At 35.2% G+C, this 21,694-nt stretch overlaps 1 protein-coding gene across 2 annotated transcripts in view; it reads right to left on the minus strand.

Moving 5' to 3' along the window:
• Positions 1–1,941: 1,941 nt before the first annotated feature.
• DCAF12 (DDB1 and CUL4 associated factor 12-like protein) overlaps positions 1,942–21,694 on the minus strand; it is a 172,876-nt gene continuing 153,123 nt past the window's right edge. For both annotated transcript variants that reach the window (XM_090391379.1, XM_090391380.1), the window contains exon 9: positions 1,942–2,291. In XM_090391379.1, the coding sequence (XP_090247505.1) occupies positions 2,117–2,291 (175 nt within the window). In that variant the 3' untranslated portion in view covers positions 1,942–2,116. The remainder of the gene's footprint in view (positions 2,292–21,694) is intronic.

The raw sequence follows: 21,694 nt of genomic DNA on the forward strand, positions 1-21,694 counted from the left end.
ATTAAAAGACAAAGGAATTACTAAAAATAGTAAGTATAATGTATCATTCTATTTAAATTATACATTTTTGGTCGTTTTATAATAGAAATACAATTTTATTAATACAGACCAGTATTTTACAATAAAAACATTTATTCAAATCTACCAGTTTCGCCAGCAAACTGTCTGGCTTTTTCAAGGTATTACGGAGATATGAAAGTTAGTAAATGCAAATTAAAAGGAACATAAAAAACGTTGTAAACCAAACCAGTATCTATGGTTACATGTTTCGCGTGGCAGAGATGACTTACTGTTCTTATTCATTATCACGTATGCGTGTTTGTCGTAGACTTATAATGTGATTACTGACTAGCTGTAGTTCAGATTGATTGAGAGAGAGGATCAAGTTTTTCCACGAACTGTTTAGAATTACACTCTGATTTCTGTTGAGGTTTCCGCCGGTTATTAGTACTATTGTGGCTTCCTTAAATACACGATGCCTGTAGCCATCATCGAGATATGGCATGGAGCTGATTTGCCAATCTATCGTGTGGTTAGACGTGCAGAAATGATGTGCTAAGCTGGAAGAGATGCTTCTGTTGTGGTTTACATCACCAACATGTTCTTTTTGTCTAATTTCTAAACTTCGTTAAGTTTGTCCGATGTAGGCAAGACCACAGTGGTCTTGCCTACATCAGACAACAGGAACAAGAAAACTTCTAGCTTTGTACAGCCTTTCTTTAATATGTCAATTTCCTTACTATATTACAAGGCAAAGGAATTACTAAAAATAGTAAGTATAATGTATCATTCTATTTAAATTATACATTTTTGGTCGTTTTATAATAGAAATACAATTTTATTAATACAGACCAGTATTTTACAATAAAAACATTTATTCAAGACCACAGTGGTCTTGCCTACATCGGACAAACTTCACGAAGTTTAGAAATTAGACAAAAAGAACATGTTGGTGAATGTAAGCATCTCTTCCGGCTTAGCACATCATTTCTGCACGTCTAACCACAGGATAGATTGGCAAAACAGCTCCATGCCATATCTCGATGACGATTACAGGCATCGTGTATTTAAGGAAGCCACAATAGTACTAATAACCGGCGGAAACCTCAATAGAAATCAGAGTGTAATTCTAAACAGTTCGTGGAAAAACTCGATCCTCTCTCTCAATCAATCTGAACTACAGCTAGCCAGTAATCACATTACAAGTCTACAACAAACACACATGCATGATAATGAATAAGAACAATAAGTCATCTCTGTCACGCGAAACGTGTAACCATAGATACTGGCTTGGTTTACGTTTTTTATGTTCCTTTTAATTTGCATTATTAACTTTCATATCTCCGTAATACCTTGAAAAACACAGACTGTTTGCTGGTGAAACTGGTAGATTTGAATAAATGTTTTTATTGTAAAATACTGGTCTGTATTAATAAAATTGTATTTCAATGTATCATTCTTTTAAATGTCATAAGGGGATGATGAGCAAAAAGAGACAAAAAAAAAAATCCTTCAGAGGCAATTACTGAAGGAAGGTTGAGAAACACTAATCTAGGAAATTCAAAACCACTGGTACAAATTTTCTTGATATCAGGCATACTAAGGAAACAAAATATGGAATTTCCTTGGATAACAGCTCAGTTTCATCATGTGCACAGGCAATTTTAAAATCCAAAGCATTCAGATTCTTTTTTCTACTGTTATGAAGCCAAGCTTAACAATCTCACAGGTTAACTATCAACAATTATACAAAATGAGAAATATATGGAGTTGAATAAACCTGAATAAAAGCAATACTGTTTGAATGATAAAGTAGTCTAGAATTTATTTATGATCCATGAAGAATTAATTGAAACTGTTTCAAAAACAGTTGATAAATGCAACTTTTTTTTAATTTTGCTTACAAGCTTTTACATAATAAACTACACAAAAATATTGCTGAAATTTTATTTTACACTGCCACCATTAATAACCTGCTCCTTTAACAAATTCCAACATGAATATAAATATATACAAATCAAAGTACCTATATACATTATGTACAATATATATATATTTATATATATATTACAGATTTAACTATGTTAACACTTCATGAAATCAGATGATCATTAAATTAAATTTTGCACAAATTACTGCCAAATAGCTGCATAATGTCCTCGTAGTTTAGCAGGTAAGGGTCCACCAGCAGCGAAAAGCCTTGTTTTAGATGAATCATAACAATGGGTATAGATGGCAGGACTGTAATCCTCCAAAACTGGAACTGCTTGTTGAAAATGCTGCTCTGGATACTATAATAAAATATTTTTCCTACTTTTATTATTAGTCATAGTGACACTAGCATAAATCAAAGAAATTGGTAAAAATTTTGACTATCAATGGCAACATTAACATGATGCCCATGACAAAACAAACAAAAAAGGCATTTAAAATAAAAACTGGAAGTAATGATTAGTAAGCAATTAATGAGTAATGAATTTAGGAAAGAAAAAAAAAAGTATGACTATCAGTATCATACATGCAAAACAAAAGTTTCCATGCACCTGCTGGAAGTGGATTAAACAGAACTAACAGCAAATAGACTTATGCTTACCATAAGCAATGGAAGTGGTCTGATGATGGGCTTATAGATAAGCACTCAATTTTTGTTGATGGTGAAGATATCGACTGAGTTTGGGAACATTTCTAATAAGTCAGTGATAGTCTTCTTCAGATCATGGAGACTTACAAGGATTATTTTTGACACTGCTTACATGATTGAATGAAAACAGTGGAGTATGGTAGTGAGAGGGACATGTGACAGAAATCATATATCTCAGATTATATTTCTGTTCTTATTTATCAATACCATCAACTATCTGAACCAAACCTTCTGTTTTAAAGGAGAGGACACTGCTCAAAAGCTTCCATATAAAATTAGCAATAAAAGGAAATAGTGGCTAGTCTATGGTCACACCTTTTTGTAGAGAAAAATTACTTTGCTACACAAAGTAACCAAAAGAATGTAATACATTGGCATAATAGTCAAGACAATGGATGGAAATCTGTCCTGTAAAAAAATCGTGTCATTGAATGGGGTATTTGTGAAAAGGGAAGATATCGAAATTGACTAATAAATCATCTTTGCCATGTGTGTGTGTGTGTTCTTAATTTTAAGAAGTGTAATGTATTTTTATATAGGAGTGGGGAGAGGATAACCTATCAACTCGAGTGTCGAACACTAGTTTCTTGGCTAGGTGATAATTAGGGCTGTTAATACCTTCAGCTATTGGCTGAAGTAGCATGCTATAAATGGAAGCTTTAAATGGAAGCATGTACTTTAGGAAGCTATAAATCTGTAAATTCTTGGCATGCATGCACGCTGTTATAATAGATTTTTAATGGTATCTAACAGAAGCAACAAGCTTAATTCTATAGTTTTCTTATTTAGTCTGATTAGCTAGGTTGAAGTAATCTGGTGAAAGCTGTCCAGTTTAAAACAATGGGAAAATTAGTTTTACCAGCCTTGGTGATTAATGATATCCTGGTTTGCTTTTAACAGTCTGAGAGCTGCTAATTCAGCTTTGGTGAGGTTGATTTGGTATTATGTAAAATGTTAGAAGTTTCTAATCATATTTTATTAGCTATATTAATTGAATGAAATTTTATACCCCTTTCAATATATCATCAAATCCTATTTATCAATCTCATTACTGGTAAAGAAATATTCATTAGTTATATCTAGCTTTATATATAGCTCTAAACATTAGCTGTTTAAATCTCACTGCTGTTTGTCTGTAAAATGGCTATAAGATTTTTTGTTTGATTCCAGAATATGTTTATCTGAGTCGATCCTCTCAAGGCCATTCCAAATATCATGCTTTATACAACTAGATAGTTTCAATTTTAAACTGGAACTCTCCAGAAGTTGACAAGTGCAAGTTGGTAAGTGCAAGTTCTTATTGGCCGTTTGGATTTGCAATTACTCTGCATAAGCATAAATCCAGAGTGTTTCAATCAAAGTGATTTTCTTTTTAGCTTGATGCCTATGAGAATGAGATTGTTATCTCTACATCTTTTTTTTTTTTAAATGTGAGAATCCTTTCTTTCATTGTTACATAGTATTAGCATTCATTATGTCAAGTTATGAAGACAGTTATCATGTTAATAGTAACAAATTTGATTTAATATGAACCAGATAATTACCTGATAAACTTATTAAAGTCATCGTCTGGAATACATGTATAGACAGTTGCTTTGTGTTATGCTACTTAGAGGACATTACTGCAAAGCTATGTTTGCTTCAATAGTGTTTTTTTAATTTAAAAACATTAAAAACTTTTTTTATTAAAGGTATTAAAATTAAACCATTTAAATAACTAAAGCCTCATGTTAGAGCAGGCTCCAGAAATACCACTTAAATCTACTTGCCACAAAAAAAATTTTACTTGCTCATATTACGAAATCTGTAAAAGGTGTGCATGTGCATTTACCACCATTTAAATTTCAGCAATAAAGGGAACATCTTTAATAGCATTTAAAAGAGCCAAATTCAAATTAGGCACAAATCGGTACATGGCTGATTACCCCTCCTGATTTTAAGAGCTGGCATGTCTCTTTAATTTTGCCACTAGTCCAGTGTTTTTTTTCTCTCACAATGTTACATGTTACTTATGCTTCAAATGCATGTGAATCAATTTAACAGTCTTCTGGCAAGAAAATATTGTTCATGTCATTCCCTATTCTATCAAAGTACACCATACTGTTTAAATCAGCCAAATTCAAATTAGATGCAATAATTTGACTATTGGGCCTTGGAAGTTTTTTGAAGTCAGTAAATTGGTTTATTGGATTTAGCTTTATATTAGGCTGTATTAAAAAGGGCACTTCAGGTATTCGAACATTTTAGACTCCATCTTACTTTAGAAGGTAGTCAGATGTGTTTCCCTGGCCAAGTCTATGTCACAGCATTTTTGTGAAAATTGAATGTCTCATGAACCCTAAATGTCTCTACTTTGAAAGAGTCTTGAAAATTTTGTAGTAATCTAGAGTTTCTGTCAGCAGTTCCAGGATATTGTTTATGCATTATAAATCATCTTTGTAGCAACCATTTGAATTCTTGGAAAGTGAGTCAATTGTTTTTAGTGTGACGCAAAATAACTCTTTTCTCCAGTGTTTTTAATACCTTCTGGCTCTTACTTTCACCTTCAGTTTTACACCATTTCACAAAACTAAAAAGTGTAGTTTGCATTTCCTTTCATTTATTGCCGTAATGAAGGGTGAATTTATATAAATTACCATAAAAATAATTCATCAGGAAGGACAAATAATAAAATTTACGAAAACAATAGAAAATGGTCAATATTTAGCAATGATCGAGCCAGACTAACAATGCCATATCAATAACATAATCCAGTCTCCAACTTGCCTTACAAGATAATTGCATTTCTTAGATAAAAGCATTAATTACACTAAGCTAATTTTGTGTTCTTAAAATAAGCTTAAGCCAACACACTACAACTACATACCTACTGAAGGTTTAAAGAGGGTGCTGGGAGAAGCAGAATATAAATTTGTTTTATTTTGTATTATAGTTGACAGTGAAACAAATAAAAATTGGTCTTGTTAAATTTTTTTTTGTTTGTTTTTGTTTTAATGGTATTTCTGATTTTTTTCATAAAAATAGTGATGACTAGCAAGATATACAAAAAAAAAAAATTTTTTTTAATGTTGTTTGAGAATGACTATTTAAAAAATAATCTGCAGATGCACAGTAGTCTAAGTTAATAACAGTGGGTAAGAGATAAATAGTGCTACTTGTTGTCTTAGATTGGAATTCAAATTTTGGAAACAACAGCAAGGCACATCATTGAGAATATCTTTGTGCAACTTTTGGTAAGGACAAACAGTCTACAATAAGTAATTAACTTATCAAATTAATTACACAAGACCTCTTGATTGAAAATATAGTTTCTTTATCACATTCATTGGAGACTGCCCATGATCAAATAACTTGATAGCGAAAGAGATGTTTTAAAATGAAAAAGAAAAATGTGTAAATTACGTGAAGAAAATAAAGTAATATATTTTGAGCAATAGAACAAGGCTCAAAATTCACTCACCACTAGTGTCTGAGTACTTGCCCATGGTGAGTGAATTTCTGAACCCCTGTGTTAGAGTAACTTAAAAACTAAATCAAAATCAGAAACCAGTGACCACTGTATAAATATTGTAGACACTAACTGTTTCATAAACTTTATACAGCATAGTTTTCAGCTCATTTTGAAGTTTAATGAAGAAAACGTGTCTAGAGATAATTACTAACTAAATTTGTTTAGCAAATAAATTACTATGTCAATATTTCACCTTGGTCACCAAGGCATGGGCACAAAGAAATACAACTAAGCACATTAGCAAAGAGGCAAATACATGAGTATGAAAGGCAAGATTCTACAGTCCAACCTTTCATACCTTTTGTTCCTACAGATAAGGATCCCCACAGATCCTTATCCTTTTCTGTCTACAGTAAACAAGCTTACCCATACTGGAAGGAACACACATCACCCTCCCAAGAGCAATATGGTGTTATCAAAAACCTTAGCTAATCAAACTAGAACTATGTGATTGATTTTGGTGGATAGACCACGGTAATCCAATCACATCAATACTTTTTTTTGTCAATAGCTCTCTCCTTCACAAAATAAACAGAACTCTCTGTCCCCTTAGGGGGGGGTGATTAGAAAACAAAAAAAAATCAGTTACCATTTCCTACATTCGGGATACTCCAGGAAAAAATCTTGTGTTTCAAAAAGATATGACATACAGACTACCTTCAAGCCATACCAAAAATTAGCTACAATTATCCACCCACTGAAAGATGATCATCTAGATCAGGGGTCGGCAAACGTTTGAGAAGGAAGAGCCAAACCTGTCCCTCACGACAGTTTAAAAATTATTCGAGAGCCATAAATATATTTTTACAAATAAGGAAAATTTCAAGTAATATTATAGTAAATTTATAGTAATATATATCAAGTTATAATATTAATTATATCTTTATTATATGAAGAAAAAATCACAAAAAAATTGCTCTCATTGGTTTTAATCAGTGTAAGCAATGGGCTTGCATTTCCTTAGAAAGTTTCTGTATGTCCAGTTTATAACTAGTCGTTTTTAATTTAAGGCACGATTCCAAGTTGGCATCAGTAATTTGGCTCCTCAATTTACATTTAATGAAATTCATGTTAGAAAACAATTGCTCACATAAATATGTAGACCTGAAGATACTGAAAACACCAAATGCAAATTTTTTCAACTCATGATATGAGTCCAGAAGACTATTCCAAGTATTGAAAATCATTGAGTCTGCCTTCTCTAGTCCATTTATAGCAGTCTGCTTGCGCTGTGAAATCAGACTGTATTTTTCTTTTTCCAATTCTTGTATTTCAGTACCAAGACATAAAAAATTGGAGCTCCACAAGTCTTTGCTTGTCAAGTCCAGCAATTGTATTTCAAAATTAGCCATGTCAATACCAAACGGAGAAAAATTTAATTCCTTCACATTGGCATTAAGAGGATTTGTAATAAAAGCTAGACTCGCTTTATTATTTCTGAATTCTTGAAACCTTTGAAGAAAAGATTCTCTCATGTTTAAAACTGCTCTCTTAAAATAATCTCTGTTAATGAGGGCATTGTTTTCTCAGCGATATTGAGACAAGCTTGGGAAATGAACTAAAGATCCCCTCTCTAAATCTTCAGCGAACAGAATCAATTTCTTTTCAAATGAAATAACTTCCTCTAGCATTGAAAAAGCAGCATTTCCCTTGCCTTGTAATTTATGATTGAGCTGATTCAGCTGTGATGTAACGTCCACCATAAAGTACAATTTTTGCAACCACTGATCTTCTGTTAATTCTGTATATTGAACATCCTTGTTGTCGAGGAATAGTTTGATTTCATTTATGCAAGATGCAAAACGCTTTAACATGTCACCTCTGGAAAGCCATCGAACCCTGTTGTACTGGAGATCTGAATACTTGCTTTCCATTTCACTTAGCAACTCTTTAAATTGTCGATGGTTAAGTCCCCTTGCTATAATGGTGTTGGTAATAATTATCAATTCCATAATTTTACCAATTTCTTCTGTAAATGTTTGTGCACAAAGTGTAGGTGGAGTATATAATGGAAAGTAATCACTTCATGATTAATTTTTCCTTTTAAAATGAAACAAAACCCTTTTTTGCTCCCATCATACTTTTCATACCATCGGTTGCAATTGACACAACTGTATTGAGTGAGATATGATTTTTTCCATGCATTCAAGGACGGCATTTGCTATGTCCTCTCCACGCATTTGGCCCTTGAGTGGCAATATTCCCAGAAGTTCTTCTCTCGGACCCTCAGATGATCCACACTGCACAAAAAGGGAAACTTGAGCTATGTCCTTGATGTCGCAAGACTCATCTACTGCAATTGATAAAGCTGAAGCTAATTTAACATCTTCGACTTGTTGGTTGGTCATATTTGAGGACATTGCAACTGCCCTATCTGCTACTGTTTTGGCAGATAACGGTATGTTTTTAATTCTATTTAAAATCTCTGCTTTGTTTTTGAAATCTCAAAAAAGTTCTTCAGATGCATTAACAAAACAACATTTTATGCATTCATCTGTGAATGGTTTCCTCTCTTAGCGATCTCCTGGCTCATTACGAAGCTTGCAATATTAACATCATTGGCAGACTCTCTCCAATAATTAAATACAGAACTTGATTTTCAACATTTTTCTGAAGTTCTTCAACTGCTCTCTTTCTCGTGTCACCGACAGGATGTTTTCTGGCAAATGTGGCATATTTTGTCGTAAAGTGACTCTCCAAATTTGACTTTTTGTTGTGCGCCAGTTTTTCTTGGCAAATATGACAGGTTGGAAGGCCATCTGAGTTTGAGATAAATGCAAAAGATACAGTCCATTCAGTTTTAAAGTTACGATGCTCATCTGTTGCTTTTCTTAGTTTTTTCTTCTTAGCCATGTTGAAAAGCACCCTCAACAATATATTTTATTGAGCACGTTATATAAACACATTATATAAAAAGAAAATAAAAATAACTAAGTGATTATTCAAAATAATAATTGACAATAATTCGAAAATATAACAAAAATAAACCTCACCAGTAATACGTTTTATTGTGACAGTTGACAATATGTATATATATATATATATATATATATATATATATATATATATATATATATATATATATATATATATATATATATATTTAAAATAATTGCTTTTATAATAATAATCGCCAGATTGCCTTTATCACCTTAATGCAGTTTCTGGATGCACCCAGCCAAAAGAGAATACTAAGTTGCAGAAACAGCAAAGCGACAAGGACTCTGCTTTCACATTTCGCCATTGTCAACGTTGTCTTGCCCAGTAGAGGGCACCAGTGCGCTCACTTATTAGTCACTTTGTTGCTCTGCAAATGACCTCAGATGTCGAGGCAACCTAAAACCTAATCAGTCACCATTATGTGAAGAAAATCCTTTAAAAATTTTATAAATGAAACTATGATAGTATTATTTTCATTTTCAATTTTACTTCAGAGCCACATGTAAGTACCCAAAGAGCCGCAGTTTGTCGACCCCTGATCTAGATCAATCCTGAGGTCTACAGCATCTTGCTACTGCAAACTTTCTTATTTTGGACAAATAGGAAGAACTGCCAATATCCCTCTGGAGGAACACAAATTATGTCCATCTATGTCAAACTACTCCAGAATAGCTGTAATGTAGGAGAAGCAGATCATGCCATAAATATAAATCACTAGATCCAAAGGAACAAAACCTTCCTTTTACATGGAAACAGATGTAAATCAGAGATTATTTCTAGAATTTATCACAGCATTACAACATTCACCAAATCTGAACTCATGTGGCTGCCTCCTTACTTAAGTAGCAAATAAGAAAACCAGGGAAACAGGTTAGTCAGGAAGTAATAGAAATCAGGTGAGTGACGCTGTTAGTAAAAAAGAAAGAAGTTATTTGGTATCGTGACTCTATAATAAAATAAGTAATTGATGAGCAAGTTATAATTTTGAGTTCTCCCAGAACAAAAATTAAGAATATAAAGGAAGCAATCCAAAAACAGAAAAGAAAAGTAAATGAGTTCAGAATTGTAGTGGGTACTAACGACTTAACTAGTGATAAGTTCAGTATGAGAGAGGACGTGAAAGGGTTGTTGGAAGAGGCGAGAGTGAAGAGTAAGAAAGTGAAATCATTAGTATTTTACCTCGATATGATAAAATGAATTAAGAAGAAGGCTATGATGGCAAACAATTCAATGCGTAGGCTATGCAGAAGGAATGGATGCAAGTGTTTGGATGTGTAGAGAGAGAGAGTTTGACAGAAGATTGGATTTGTATAAGAGGGACAGCCTACACCTGAATGTGTTTGGTCAGGAGTCTAGAAAAACTAATAAATGGTATGAGACCTAACACAGAGTCAGGGAAACTAAATTATAAAGGGAGAAATGGTGAAAATCTGAGTTTAAGAGTGACAATGTTATATAACTGTTAATGACAGGAATGAGCTTTGTCATGGAAATGTTGACGAGAAAAGAACGATTTCGAATTTTCGTGCGGTTTGGACCCATCAAATGTATGCAAAGATGTCTACATGTATAAGGCATTAGAGAAGTATAGAGATCTGCAAGTTGCCCAACTGTGTCATGCAGACTGCAGGCAAGAGTATATAAAAGAACATGCAGGTAGATTATTGTCTGTACACGAAATAAAGGAGTAGAGTTTGTTGCCTTAGTCAATATGTTGGGACCTCAGATTGTAGGCATTAGTTCTCGCTAATGCCTACAATCTGATGCCTGACTATCAGAATCAGACATATTAACTGGTATCGAGTGTAAAGAGTACACTATTTTCTTAGTAAGGATAGAGGATAGGAGAGGAGGGAATGTGCTGCTAATGATATCAGATGACTTGAATCAAGTTAAGAGTTGAGACCTATGATTGTAGTACTACTACTAACAGTATTTCACATGCCAATGAGTTTGAAGCCATCTGGTGTGAGGTGGAATCTAAGATCAATTACATAGTGGGATGTTGTTACAGACCTGGTGGATTCTTTGCTAGTGATGAAGAATGCATTGCCAGATAGACAAGATGAATGCAAAAAGAGTAATCATAATGGGAGACTTTAATTATCCAAATATTGATTGGGTGGCAGTAGAATCTCATGAGAAGAATGAAAATTTATTTATTGAGCAGTTGTGGAACAACTTTCTCAAGCAGCATGTAACAGAAGGAACTTGAGGTCAAAGAGTGTTAGATTTGATTATAGTGTTGGAGGACGTTTCAATTAAAGATGTAACTATTCTGCCTCTGGTTGGTGACTGTGATCATGTGGTACTCACTTGGAAAGTGACTAAGTTTATGAATGTTCCATTCAGAAAAGTTTACATGCTGAACTACAAAGCAGGGAATTATGACCAACTGAGGAGTATACTGAGTTCAGTGGAATAAGATCAGTTGATGGATGAGAAGAATATTGACAGTGCATGAGAAGCATTTAAACAATACGTAAATGATGCGATATCAGAGGGTGTTCCGATAGTTCAAAAAATAAATAGATTTGTAAGAAAAGGATGATGTGGAAGGAATACCATGTGCATAAGGACGATGTGCATTATGAAAATTATAAGCAGCAGGCTAGAATAGTCACAACTGTTGCATGGAAAGCAAAGTCTGAGTATGAAAAGAAACTGGCTTTGCATGCTAAAAACAACCCATGAGAATTCTATCAATATGCTGCAATCACTACAATTAAAAATCTCTTATTAAGGCCATTGCTCAATGAACCACCATTTGCTTGCTTCCTGGAAACAGATGCTGCTCCCGCTTCCCCATAATTCTTCTTGCATGCAATGCAGATGACACCATTAAGGGCTTGCCGAACAAAATGCCAATCATAAAAAAAAGATCTCACTTCACCTTCTCAATACCTTTGATAATACTCATCATCATCTTCCTATTAGGCCTTGGGGCCTGTTACGGTCTCATTCCATCTTTTATATCCTCTTCCAACTGATCTCCTCCCCCACAGGTTTGTATTCAAGGATTTGTCTGGTGATTCTATTATTGTCCATTCCCTCAATGTGCTATTTCCATTTCCATCTATAGTTGTGGATATATTCTATTATTCTTGCTTTTAGAGTTACATGGTGATCAACGGATGTGGCGTTTGCACACCACGGCACTTGGAAGAGTTGATTTTGAGTCAAGTCGGTGACTAGAGGAAATTTTTCTAAGCCTTTTTTCGACTGGTTCCCGAGTTAGTCGATCTCTGGCATGGGCAAGCGGTTTTTTTCTCCCGGAAACTCGGGTTTTTTCGTCCAGTAAACTCAAGAAAATCGACCATAGAACCCACAGCATTTCAGACATTAAATATATTGTGGTAGGGTTAGGGACCACGAGATGGCGGCACTTGTTGAGCCAATCTCTTCACTGCGTGCCACTTAATTAGTGATAGCCTTGGGCCAGCTATCTCTGATTGGGTATCAGTGGAGATTGAACTGCCCACTCAGTCTCCAAAAGTTAGATAGGGCTAAAAGGCCTCGCCTACTCTCTATATGGGAATAAAAAAGGCATTAGCGGAAACAAAACACACGTGTTGAAATGATTATTTTACTTATTATTAATAAAATAACACTTGGCGTTTCGACCCTGTATTGAGGTCATCATCAGAAAGATACATGAGTATAGGAAACCAAGCTACATGCTCTTTCACTCTATAAAGGTAAATTAAATCTACGTTGTTAATTGATCTTTTTCTTAGCCTGACCTCTAGTGATAAAAAAATAAATAAATAAATAAATAATAAAAAAATAAAAAGAAAAAATAAAAAAGAAAGAAAATATAAATAAAAATTAATAAAACTACAGTAAATTCTGCTAAAGTCGTCCTGTACTAAGATTCTTCTGGATTTGTATAGTTCAGATTGTTGTACTACGATTTTCTTCTGGACTTGTACAGTTCAAGTTGCTATTGAATGTTAAGGGGAAGAAAAAAAGAAAAAAAAAACACTTCCCCAAGTTTTCTTGTATTGAGATTTTTCTTTGGCTTGTTCTGGTTGCACTAAAGGTTGCAAATGGGTCCTCCACATTCTTGGAATGGTTAGACCATCATTTTTGTTCAGATTTGGATTATGTTTGAGCATTTCATATGCTTCTTTAAATTTCCTCTCAAACCAGGTTTTGGTACAGTGTGGGGACTATGTTTGGAGTGCATGGTCAGAAAGGCCGGTTTTTCCAAAATGGAGGTGTTTAATGTGTCGTTTATGTTCGTCCTTCCTAATTGGAATGGTTTGTCCTGTTTCCCCTATGTATGGTAGGTTACATGTGTATTGTATTTTGTAAACCCCCTGGGTGGGCTAGATGTGGAAGAGGATCTTTGGAAGAACTGAGTAGGTGTTTTAATTTTGTCAGGGGTTTAAAGGTGGTTTTGATGTTGTATTTGTGTAGTGTTCTGTCTATATTTTTGGAAATGCCTCTAACATAAGGTGTGGCAATAGCATTCTTGAAATATTTTTTGTTTTTAGTAGTATCTCTGTGGAGGATCTTGTGAATAGTTTTTTTACTGTATCCATATTTTATAAATGTATGGCTGATGATCTCATATTTCTGGTTTAGAGCTTGTTCATTTGAACAAATAGTTTGAGCTCTGTGTTTAAGGGTGCTTATGACCCCTAGTTTTTGTGTTGGGTGGTGATAAGAATTTTTGTGTATGTACTGGCCTGTGTGTGTGGGTTTGCGGTAGACTGAGAAGGAGAGACAGCCTGAGGGAAGACGTGTGACGAGTGTGTCTAGGAACAGAAGAGGGTCATTTTGAAATTATGGATTCTACAACCGTGTTAAAATAACTCTTTTTATTATCCCGACGTTTCGATTTTCATATCAAGATCATCATCTGGAGCATACATAAATATACAAGACAAGCTGCATTACATTTCAAACCGTAAGCTAGAGAAACAATGATTTGATCACATGCTACTCACTGGCATGACCTCTAGTGGGGAAAAAAAAAAATCCATAATTTAAAAAATGAATGCTGATCACCGTGTAACACTAAAAGAAAGGATTATGAATTTATGGAGATTCGACCCACAAGCAATGCAAGGTAAGCTGAAGAATCAGGTTTCTAATTTGATCAATCGACAGGCTTTTTTAAAACGATGTAGGGACAGCAATATCATTCCAAATTGCATCAGGCTAAAAAGAAAATTCACCTCAGCAAAAGCGCAACGTATATACTTCCACATGGAGAAAGCACTTCTCAGAGAACAAATCCAAGCTTCCAGAAAGAACTTAGCCGCTACACAAAACCAGCTACAAAAGGAAAAAACGGAACTTTCAAGCTACGTAAACACAGATATCTGGATGATCCTGGAAAAGATCACTGACAACAAGGCGAACCACATCCTCCAAATGAAGAAAGAAAATCTAATTTCCAAATTCCAAAGACTTAAAGATCAAAAGAACCAGCTGCCATATTCAAATTTCTTCAGAATGAACAATAACAACCAACCAGAAGCAAGAAACAACAGGAGCCACCAATCACCGACAGGTAACAATAATATAGTTAACCTATCTGACCACGCTTTAAACAAAGACGAAATCTCGATACTTAAGAAGGGTTTAAATTATGCCATAGCACCCAAATCGATAAACAAACTTGAATTTATTTGTAATATTGAAAGAGGCCTAAGATTCATCCCAAATAACATAGCAGAAAAAATACGTTTAGAAACCGCCAACATTTAAAATCATAATAAAACAATAACAGCGATAAAATTACTAAAGTCAAATCTTAACATCTTAATAACCAGAGCAGATAAAGGAAATGCCACCGTTATCTTAAACCGAGCCACTTATGTGGAAAAAAAGAATCTGCTGGTCTCAGACAATAACACATACAAATTAGTTAACTATAACCCAACTAATAGAATCAAAAAGAAAACAGAGAATCTACTTAAGTCAATTACCACATGGCCCTGAAGATACGGTCAAAAAACTATTTCTACAGTACGCTCGTTCCCCGAGAATTTACGGGCTACAGAAAATTCACAAGGAAAACACACCGTTAAGGCCCATAGTCGAAGGGATTGATAGTCCAACTTATCACTTAGCCAAAAAATTAGTGGCAACACTCAGAGAGTTGGTAGGTCATTCCTCCTCCTATATCAAAAACACACAACACTTCATAAACATCATCCAAGACATTACATTAGAAAAAGATGATCTATTAGTAAGTTTTGATGTTTCTGCCCTCTTTGCAAATGTCCCAATCAATGACACAATTCTTCTTTTACAGAACAAATTTCCTCCAGATATCACGCCGCTCTTTGCGCATGCATTACATTCTGGTTATTTTGTATGGCAAAACGCTTTCTACCTTCAAAAACAAGGTACAGCCATGGGCTCGCCATTATTAACTTGACTGATTCAGCTAGAGAGGCATGTGGTGGAGTTGTCTGCAAGGATAGAAAAATTAGAACTCCATGGTGGACACAGGAAGTTAAAGAGGCAGTGAAGGAAAAGAAGAAAGCATATCAAGTTCCTGGCAAATAAGTTAGCTTATGCTCTTAGAGAATACACAGACAAATGCAAGAATGCTAAACACTGTGTAAAACTAGTGAAACAAAAGGCATGGGAGGACTTTGGCAAGAATAGAGAAAATAAATATCAAGAAGGTGGCAAAATATTCTGGAGGTTGTTGAAGAAGCTTAAAAATGGAGGAAAAAGTGCTGTAAAAGGAGTTAGAGATGATAAAGGTGACATGAAAAAGGGAGAAAAAGATTTCCTTCAAGTATGAATTAATTAATTTGAAAAACTGCTAAATGAAACAAGCAGTGATGACAGCACAGTGGTAAAAAACACTGACCAGGCATGCAGTCAGGAATACATATCCATACTTGAAGTAGAAAAAGCCATCAAAGGCTTGAAATGTGGAAAGGCAGCAGGAGTAGATGATATTCGACCAGAAATGCTGAAGTATGGTGGTATAAGAGTCTTACAGTGGCTGCACTGCATAGTTCAGAAAGCCTGGACAGAGGGACGAATTCCCAATGATTGGAGTAGAACTCTCACAGTAAAAAGGAAAATAAAACTGCATGTGAGAATTACAGAGGTATTTCCCTACTGAGTGTTCCTGGCAAGATCTATGCAAGTATACTTGAGAAACGGTTGAGAAGAATTGTGGAAGAAAAGCTTGGTGAAGAACAAGCTGGATTCAGGCCAAATAGAGGCTGTCAGGATCAGATCTTCACTTTACGACAAATAGTCGAGAAAGCGTACGAATATAACAAAGATCTGTACTAAGTTTTGTCGATTTGGAAAAAGCATATGACAAGGTGCCGAGAGAGAAGCTATTCAATATTCTTCAGTTATATGATGTCAATGGGGCATTATATCAAGCAAGTCTTTATTTGAGTTGTAAGTCAGCAGTTAGAATTGAAGGAAATACAGGAAGATGGTTTAATGTTAAATCTGGTGTGAGACAAGGATGTACATTATCCCCTCTGTTATTCATTATCTATATGGAACACATTATGAAGGAAAGTGGTATTAAACATGATATCAAAATTGGAGATGTTAATGTCAGCTCTTTGCTTTATGCAGATGATGTTATACTTCTAAATAAATCCGCTACAAGTCTGCAAGATTCTCTGACTAAATTGAATAACTGTTGTAATAGATATGGTATGAAGGTCAGCAATAAAAAGACAAAGACAATGAAAATAGACGGAATCATTGAAAATGTCAACTGTCTTGTGAATGGAGAACCTGTGGAACAAGTAAAACATTTCAGCTACTTAGCACGATTTTTAGTGAAGATGATAAATTAAATATAGAAATAGACAACAGAATCAGCAAAGCTGGTATGGCAGGAAGTCGATTGAATAAATTTATATGGAATAAGAGAGAAATTAGTCGGAACACTAAATTAGCTGTATACAAGACAGTGTTCAAACCAGTTTTAACTTATGGATCTGAGAGCTGGGTCAGAAGTAAAACACTTGACCAAAGACTAGAGACCACAGATATGAGAGTGCTGAGAAAGATTATAGGCGTGAACAGATGGCATCAATGGCAATATCATATTAAAAACGAGGATATTAATAAAGAACTTGACATTGTCAGCATCCAGGAATGCTTTAGCAGAGCTAATTTCAGGTGGTATGGTCACTTAAACAGAATGGGTGAAGAAAGATTAGCAAAACAAGTGTTCTCTGCCAGGTTGGCAGCAAAACGAACCAGAGGAAGACCAAGATATAGGTGGATTGATACGGTACAAAGTGCTTTAGACAATAGAAATATAAAATCCGATAATGTTGGAGTCTTGACAAGTAACAGACTGATTTGGAGGAAAATTGTAGATAGGAAGTTAGTAATGATGTAAATTTTTCATGTAGTACTATCATATCCTGTACACCCCTTGAGGGTACACGGTAGGAATTTGATGATGATGATGATGATATTTTTCAGAATTTTACTATAGATTTTATATCTAGAGTTTTTTTATTACTATTATTACGGGTATCTCCATGGAGTCAGTAGACTCATCGCGGGAGACCCAAACCAGCAACAACAATATCTGTCATATCTCTTCTTGAATTCATTTACAGACGAAGAGCTCACAACTAAGTCAGGCAATGAATTCCACTCATTCACCACCCTCCAGGCAAAAAACCTTGTTCTGACACCTTTGTTAACCACACCCTTTTTTAATTTCCAGAGATGACCTCTTGTTCTTCCATCACTATCACACAGCTGAAACATTTCCCCTGCATCAATCCTATAAAAACCTTTTAGTAATTTGAATGTTTCTATCATATCCCCTCTTCTTCGTCTATCAACCAATCTCTGCAATCCACAAGCTCTCAATCTATCAATGTAGGGAGCATTTTTTATATCACTCACCAACTTGGTCACTCTTCTCTGAACCCTCTCCACAGCCTCCTCATCTCCAAGGAATCCAGGTGACCAGACCTGAGCACAGTAATCCAAATGTGGAAGTATCAATGCTTTATAAAGGGGAATAATAACCTCTTTATCTCTGGATGTCAGTGTGTTCCTCAACAACCAAGTAATCCTATGTGCAATCTTGGACACCTTAGCAATGTGTCCTCTGAACTTCATCTCCCTATCTACCAATACCCCTAAGTCCCTAGCCTCATCAATCTCTTGGAGTACCTTTCCATCGATGTAGTACACAGCTGGTAATCTTTTAATCCCAAAATGCATGACTTTACACTTTTCCACATTGAACTGACATCCATTTTCTTTTGCCCATTTTACCAGCTTATTTAAATCCTCCTGCAAACTTTCAACATCAGCTTGATTTTTTATTGCACTACACAACTTTGCATCATCAGCAAACAACTGAATATCTCCCTTTAAGCCGTTTCCTATATCATTTATATACAAATTAAACAACATTGGCCCAAGCACACAGCCCTGAGGCACACCACTGGTCACCTGCCTCATTCTGGACTCGGCTCCTCCATACACCACCTTATGGTATCTCTCCCTGAGCCATTCTCCTATCCATATCACCAATTTAATATCCATTCCCATCTGCTCCAATTTGCGTAACAGTGTTCTATGGGGTATCCTGTCAAAAGCTTTAGCAAAATCCAGAAGTACCACTGTGTAGCCAGTTCCTTTGTCCAACTCAGATGTTATTCTATTATGAATAGTTAATAGATTGCTAAGGCAGGATCTACCTTTAACAAAACCATGTTGGCCTCTATAGAGTATCATATCCTGATCCACCCATTCTTGAATTTTGTCTTTAACCAACTTTTCCAATACTTTTACCACTACTCCTGAGATGGTGATTGGTCTGTAATTCAATACCGCAGTTTTAGAGCCACCCTTATGCAAAGGAACCACTTTGCCTAACTTCCACTCCCTAGGGACCATACCAGAGTTCAAACTTGAATTAAATATACAGGTAAGAGGGGTTGACAATTCATTTGCACATTCACGCAACACCCGAGCTGATAATCCATCTAAGCCTACCGCAGTGTTTACATTTAAGTTTTGCAATATATTTAATACCTCTGATTCTTTAGCTTCAATTCTCACATTAGGTATTGCTATAGGTATAGAGATATCCTCACTTGGGTGATAGACTTTTGAAAAGTGATCACTCAGTAACTCGACTATTACATCTGATTTTGTCACCTCAATACCATCAGCACCCACTAAGGTTATCCTTCCGAAGTCATTCTTCCTCTTACTTGCCACATAGCGGAAGAACTCTTTGGGATTACCCTTGATCTCTTTGGCTAAGGTCTTCTCATAATCTGATTTAGCTTTTCTTACTATGCTGGTAACCTTCCTAGCTTGAGCCTTGTACTGCTCATGGGTGTCCTGATCGCCTTTCTCCTTGTAAAGTCTCCATAACATTTTCTTTTTTTGCAGTTCAAGCTTGATACTACTGCTCATCCATCTAATGCCTGCCTTGTTTGACCTCCTGACCATGGGGACACAATCTGATATTGCTTTCCTCAGATACCCGCTGATTTTATCCCAAGCACTGCTAACATCTTTCCCTTGCAATATGTTCTGCCATGGGATGGCTGCAAGCTCACTCCGAAGCTTGTTATAATTGCCTAACCTGTAGTTCCGTACATACCCCTTCTTAATAGAAAAATCCACAGATTTTGCAACCTCCCAAGTCAATACCACATGATCGCTTTCACCAACTGGAGGTAACGAGGACACCTTACTTATGCATATAACCTCTGAACCAATAACCAGGTCCAACACTCTCACACCACGTGTCCCTTCAGTTACATGCTGTTTCAAGTAATTATCTCGTAGAAGATGTATGAACTCCATTTCCTTTTTGCTACGTGATATTTCCTCCTTCCAATTGATATCACCATAATTAAAATCCCCCATAATAATCACTAAGCCTTCACTCATTGCACTAAGTTGCTGATGCATGAATTCAATATCTCCCGCTGTACTCCCTGGCCTATAGCAGCATCCAACTGTATATTTGGTTGCATTGGTCACTATTTCGCACCAGACTGCCTCAAATGAAAACTCTCATTCACATGTCTATCATCATGATATACTACTTTCTTTGGCTGCAACACATCAGCTATCATCAACAGTACTCCTCCTCCTGTTCTATCTTCTCTATCCTCCCTGAAAATACTGTACCCACCACATTCAATTCCAGTGACCACATCTTCTGCTGACAGCCAAGTTTCACTAATGCCTACAACTTTTGGTGAGATTTCACTGACTAATGCCAAAAATTCTTCTCTCTTATTTTGAATGCTTCTAGCATTGGTATACAAAAATTGCAGATTCCCTCTAGATCTTGAAAGTTCAGGAGACTAATTCCTCTATAATTTTTACAGTTATTAATATCGCCCTTCTTGTGTATAGGAATAACTACTGCCTTCTGCCAGTCTTTTAGTGGTGGTTCACCATTCCATATTTTATTTATTAGTTAAGGAAACAAATTATGAGGTTCGGGTCTGCATATTTGATTAATTCAGTATTTATCCCATCATCACCTGGTGTTTTATGATTTTTACGACTTTCTAGAGTAGTTTCTAACTCGTCCATTGATACAGGATCCAAGTGTGTCTCATTATCGAAGTTTATTGTTTCAAAATCTTTATTATGAATCCAAAGGTTTTTATAATAGCTTAGCTAAGTATTCTGATCGACGGGTGAAAGAAATATGTTTTCTCTTAGATCTATATATCAATTATTTATATTTTAAAAGTTTTGGACTGTGGTCATGTAATATCTGTTTCAAGTTCAGAGACAAAGTTGTCCCAGGAATCTGTTGTTTTTTTCCTTACAGCTTGTTCAGCGATTGCTCCTTTTCTCTTGTATTCTATATTGTCATCTTGAGATCTTGTTGCTAAGTATTTTTTAAATGCATTCCTTTTGTCTTCAATAATTTGGGCAATCCAATCATCCCATTTTCTAATTCCCTTTCTTCTCCGACATTTCCTCTTCTTTCCCAGTGTTTCATTGGCTGTGTCTGTTATAATTGTTTTGATGTTAATTATTTTTTTTAAAGAGCCATTTAACGCTAGGGTCATTTAAAAGGCAAATCTAAAAAAGGTTTGCTGTTCAGATGAATTTGTTTTTCTCTATTTGTATTAAAGTTTCACTTTAATACAAATAGAGAAAAATTTATAAAACTATTTGTATTAAAGTGAAAATCGGATCTTCATAACCTCTACTTGGCCTGAACTGAGCTTGTTCTCCGAGTTTCTCTTCCACAATCTTTCTCAATCTCTTTTCAACTATGTGCTTGCATAAATCTTACCTGGAACACTAAGCAGAGAAATTCCTCTATAATTCTCACATTCAGGTTTATTCCCTTTTTTCATAGATGGGTACTATGAGAGCTCTACTACAACCACTGAGAATTCGACCTTATGAAAAGGCTCTCTGAATTATGCATTGTAGCCACTGCAAAACTTTTATACCTCCATACTTAAGCATTTCTGCTTTGAATATCATCATCATCTGCTCCAGCTGCCTTCCCACATTTCAACTTTTTGATGGCTTTTTCCCTCATGTATTGATATATATATATATATATATATATATATATATATACTTTACATTCCTCTTGAAAATTTTCTAGTATGGTT

This window comes from Typopeltis vanoorti, chromosome 4 (assembly GCF_054136105.1).
Source record: "Typopeltis vanoorti isolate ZY-2024b chromosome 4, IOZ_Tvanoo_1.0, whole genome shotgun sequence".
NCBI classification, from domain to species: domain Eukaryota; kingdom Metazoa; phylum Arthropoda; class Arachnida; order Uropygi; family Thelyphonidae; genus Typopeltis; species Typopeltis vanoorti.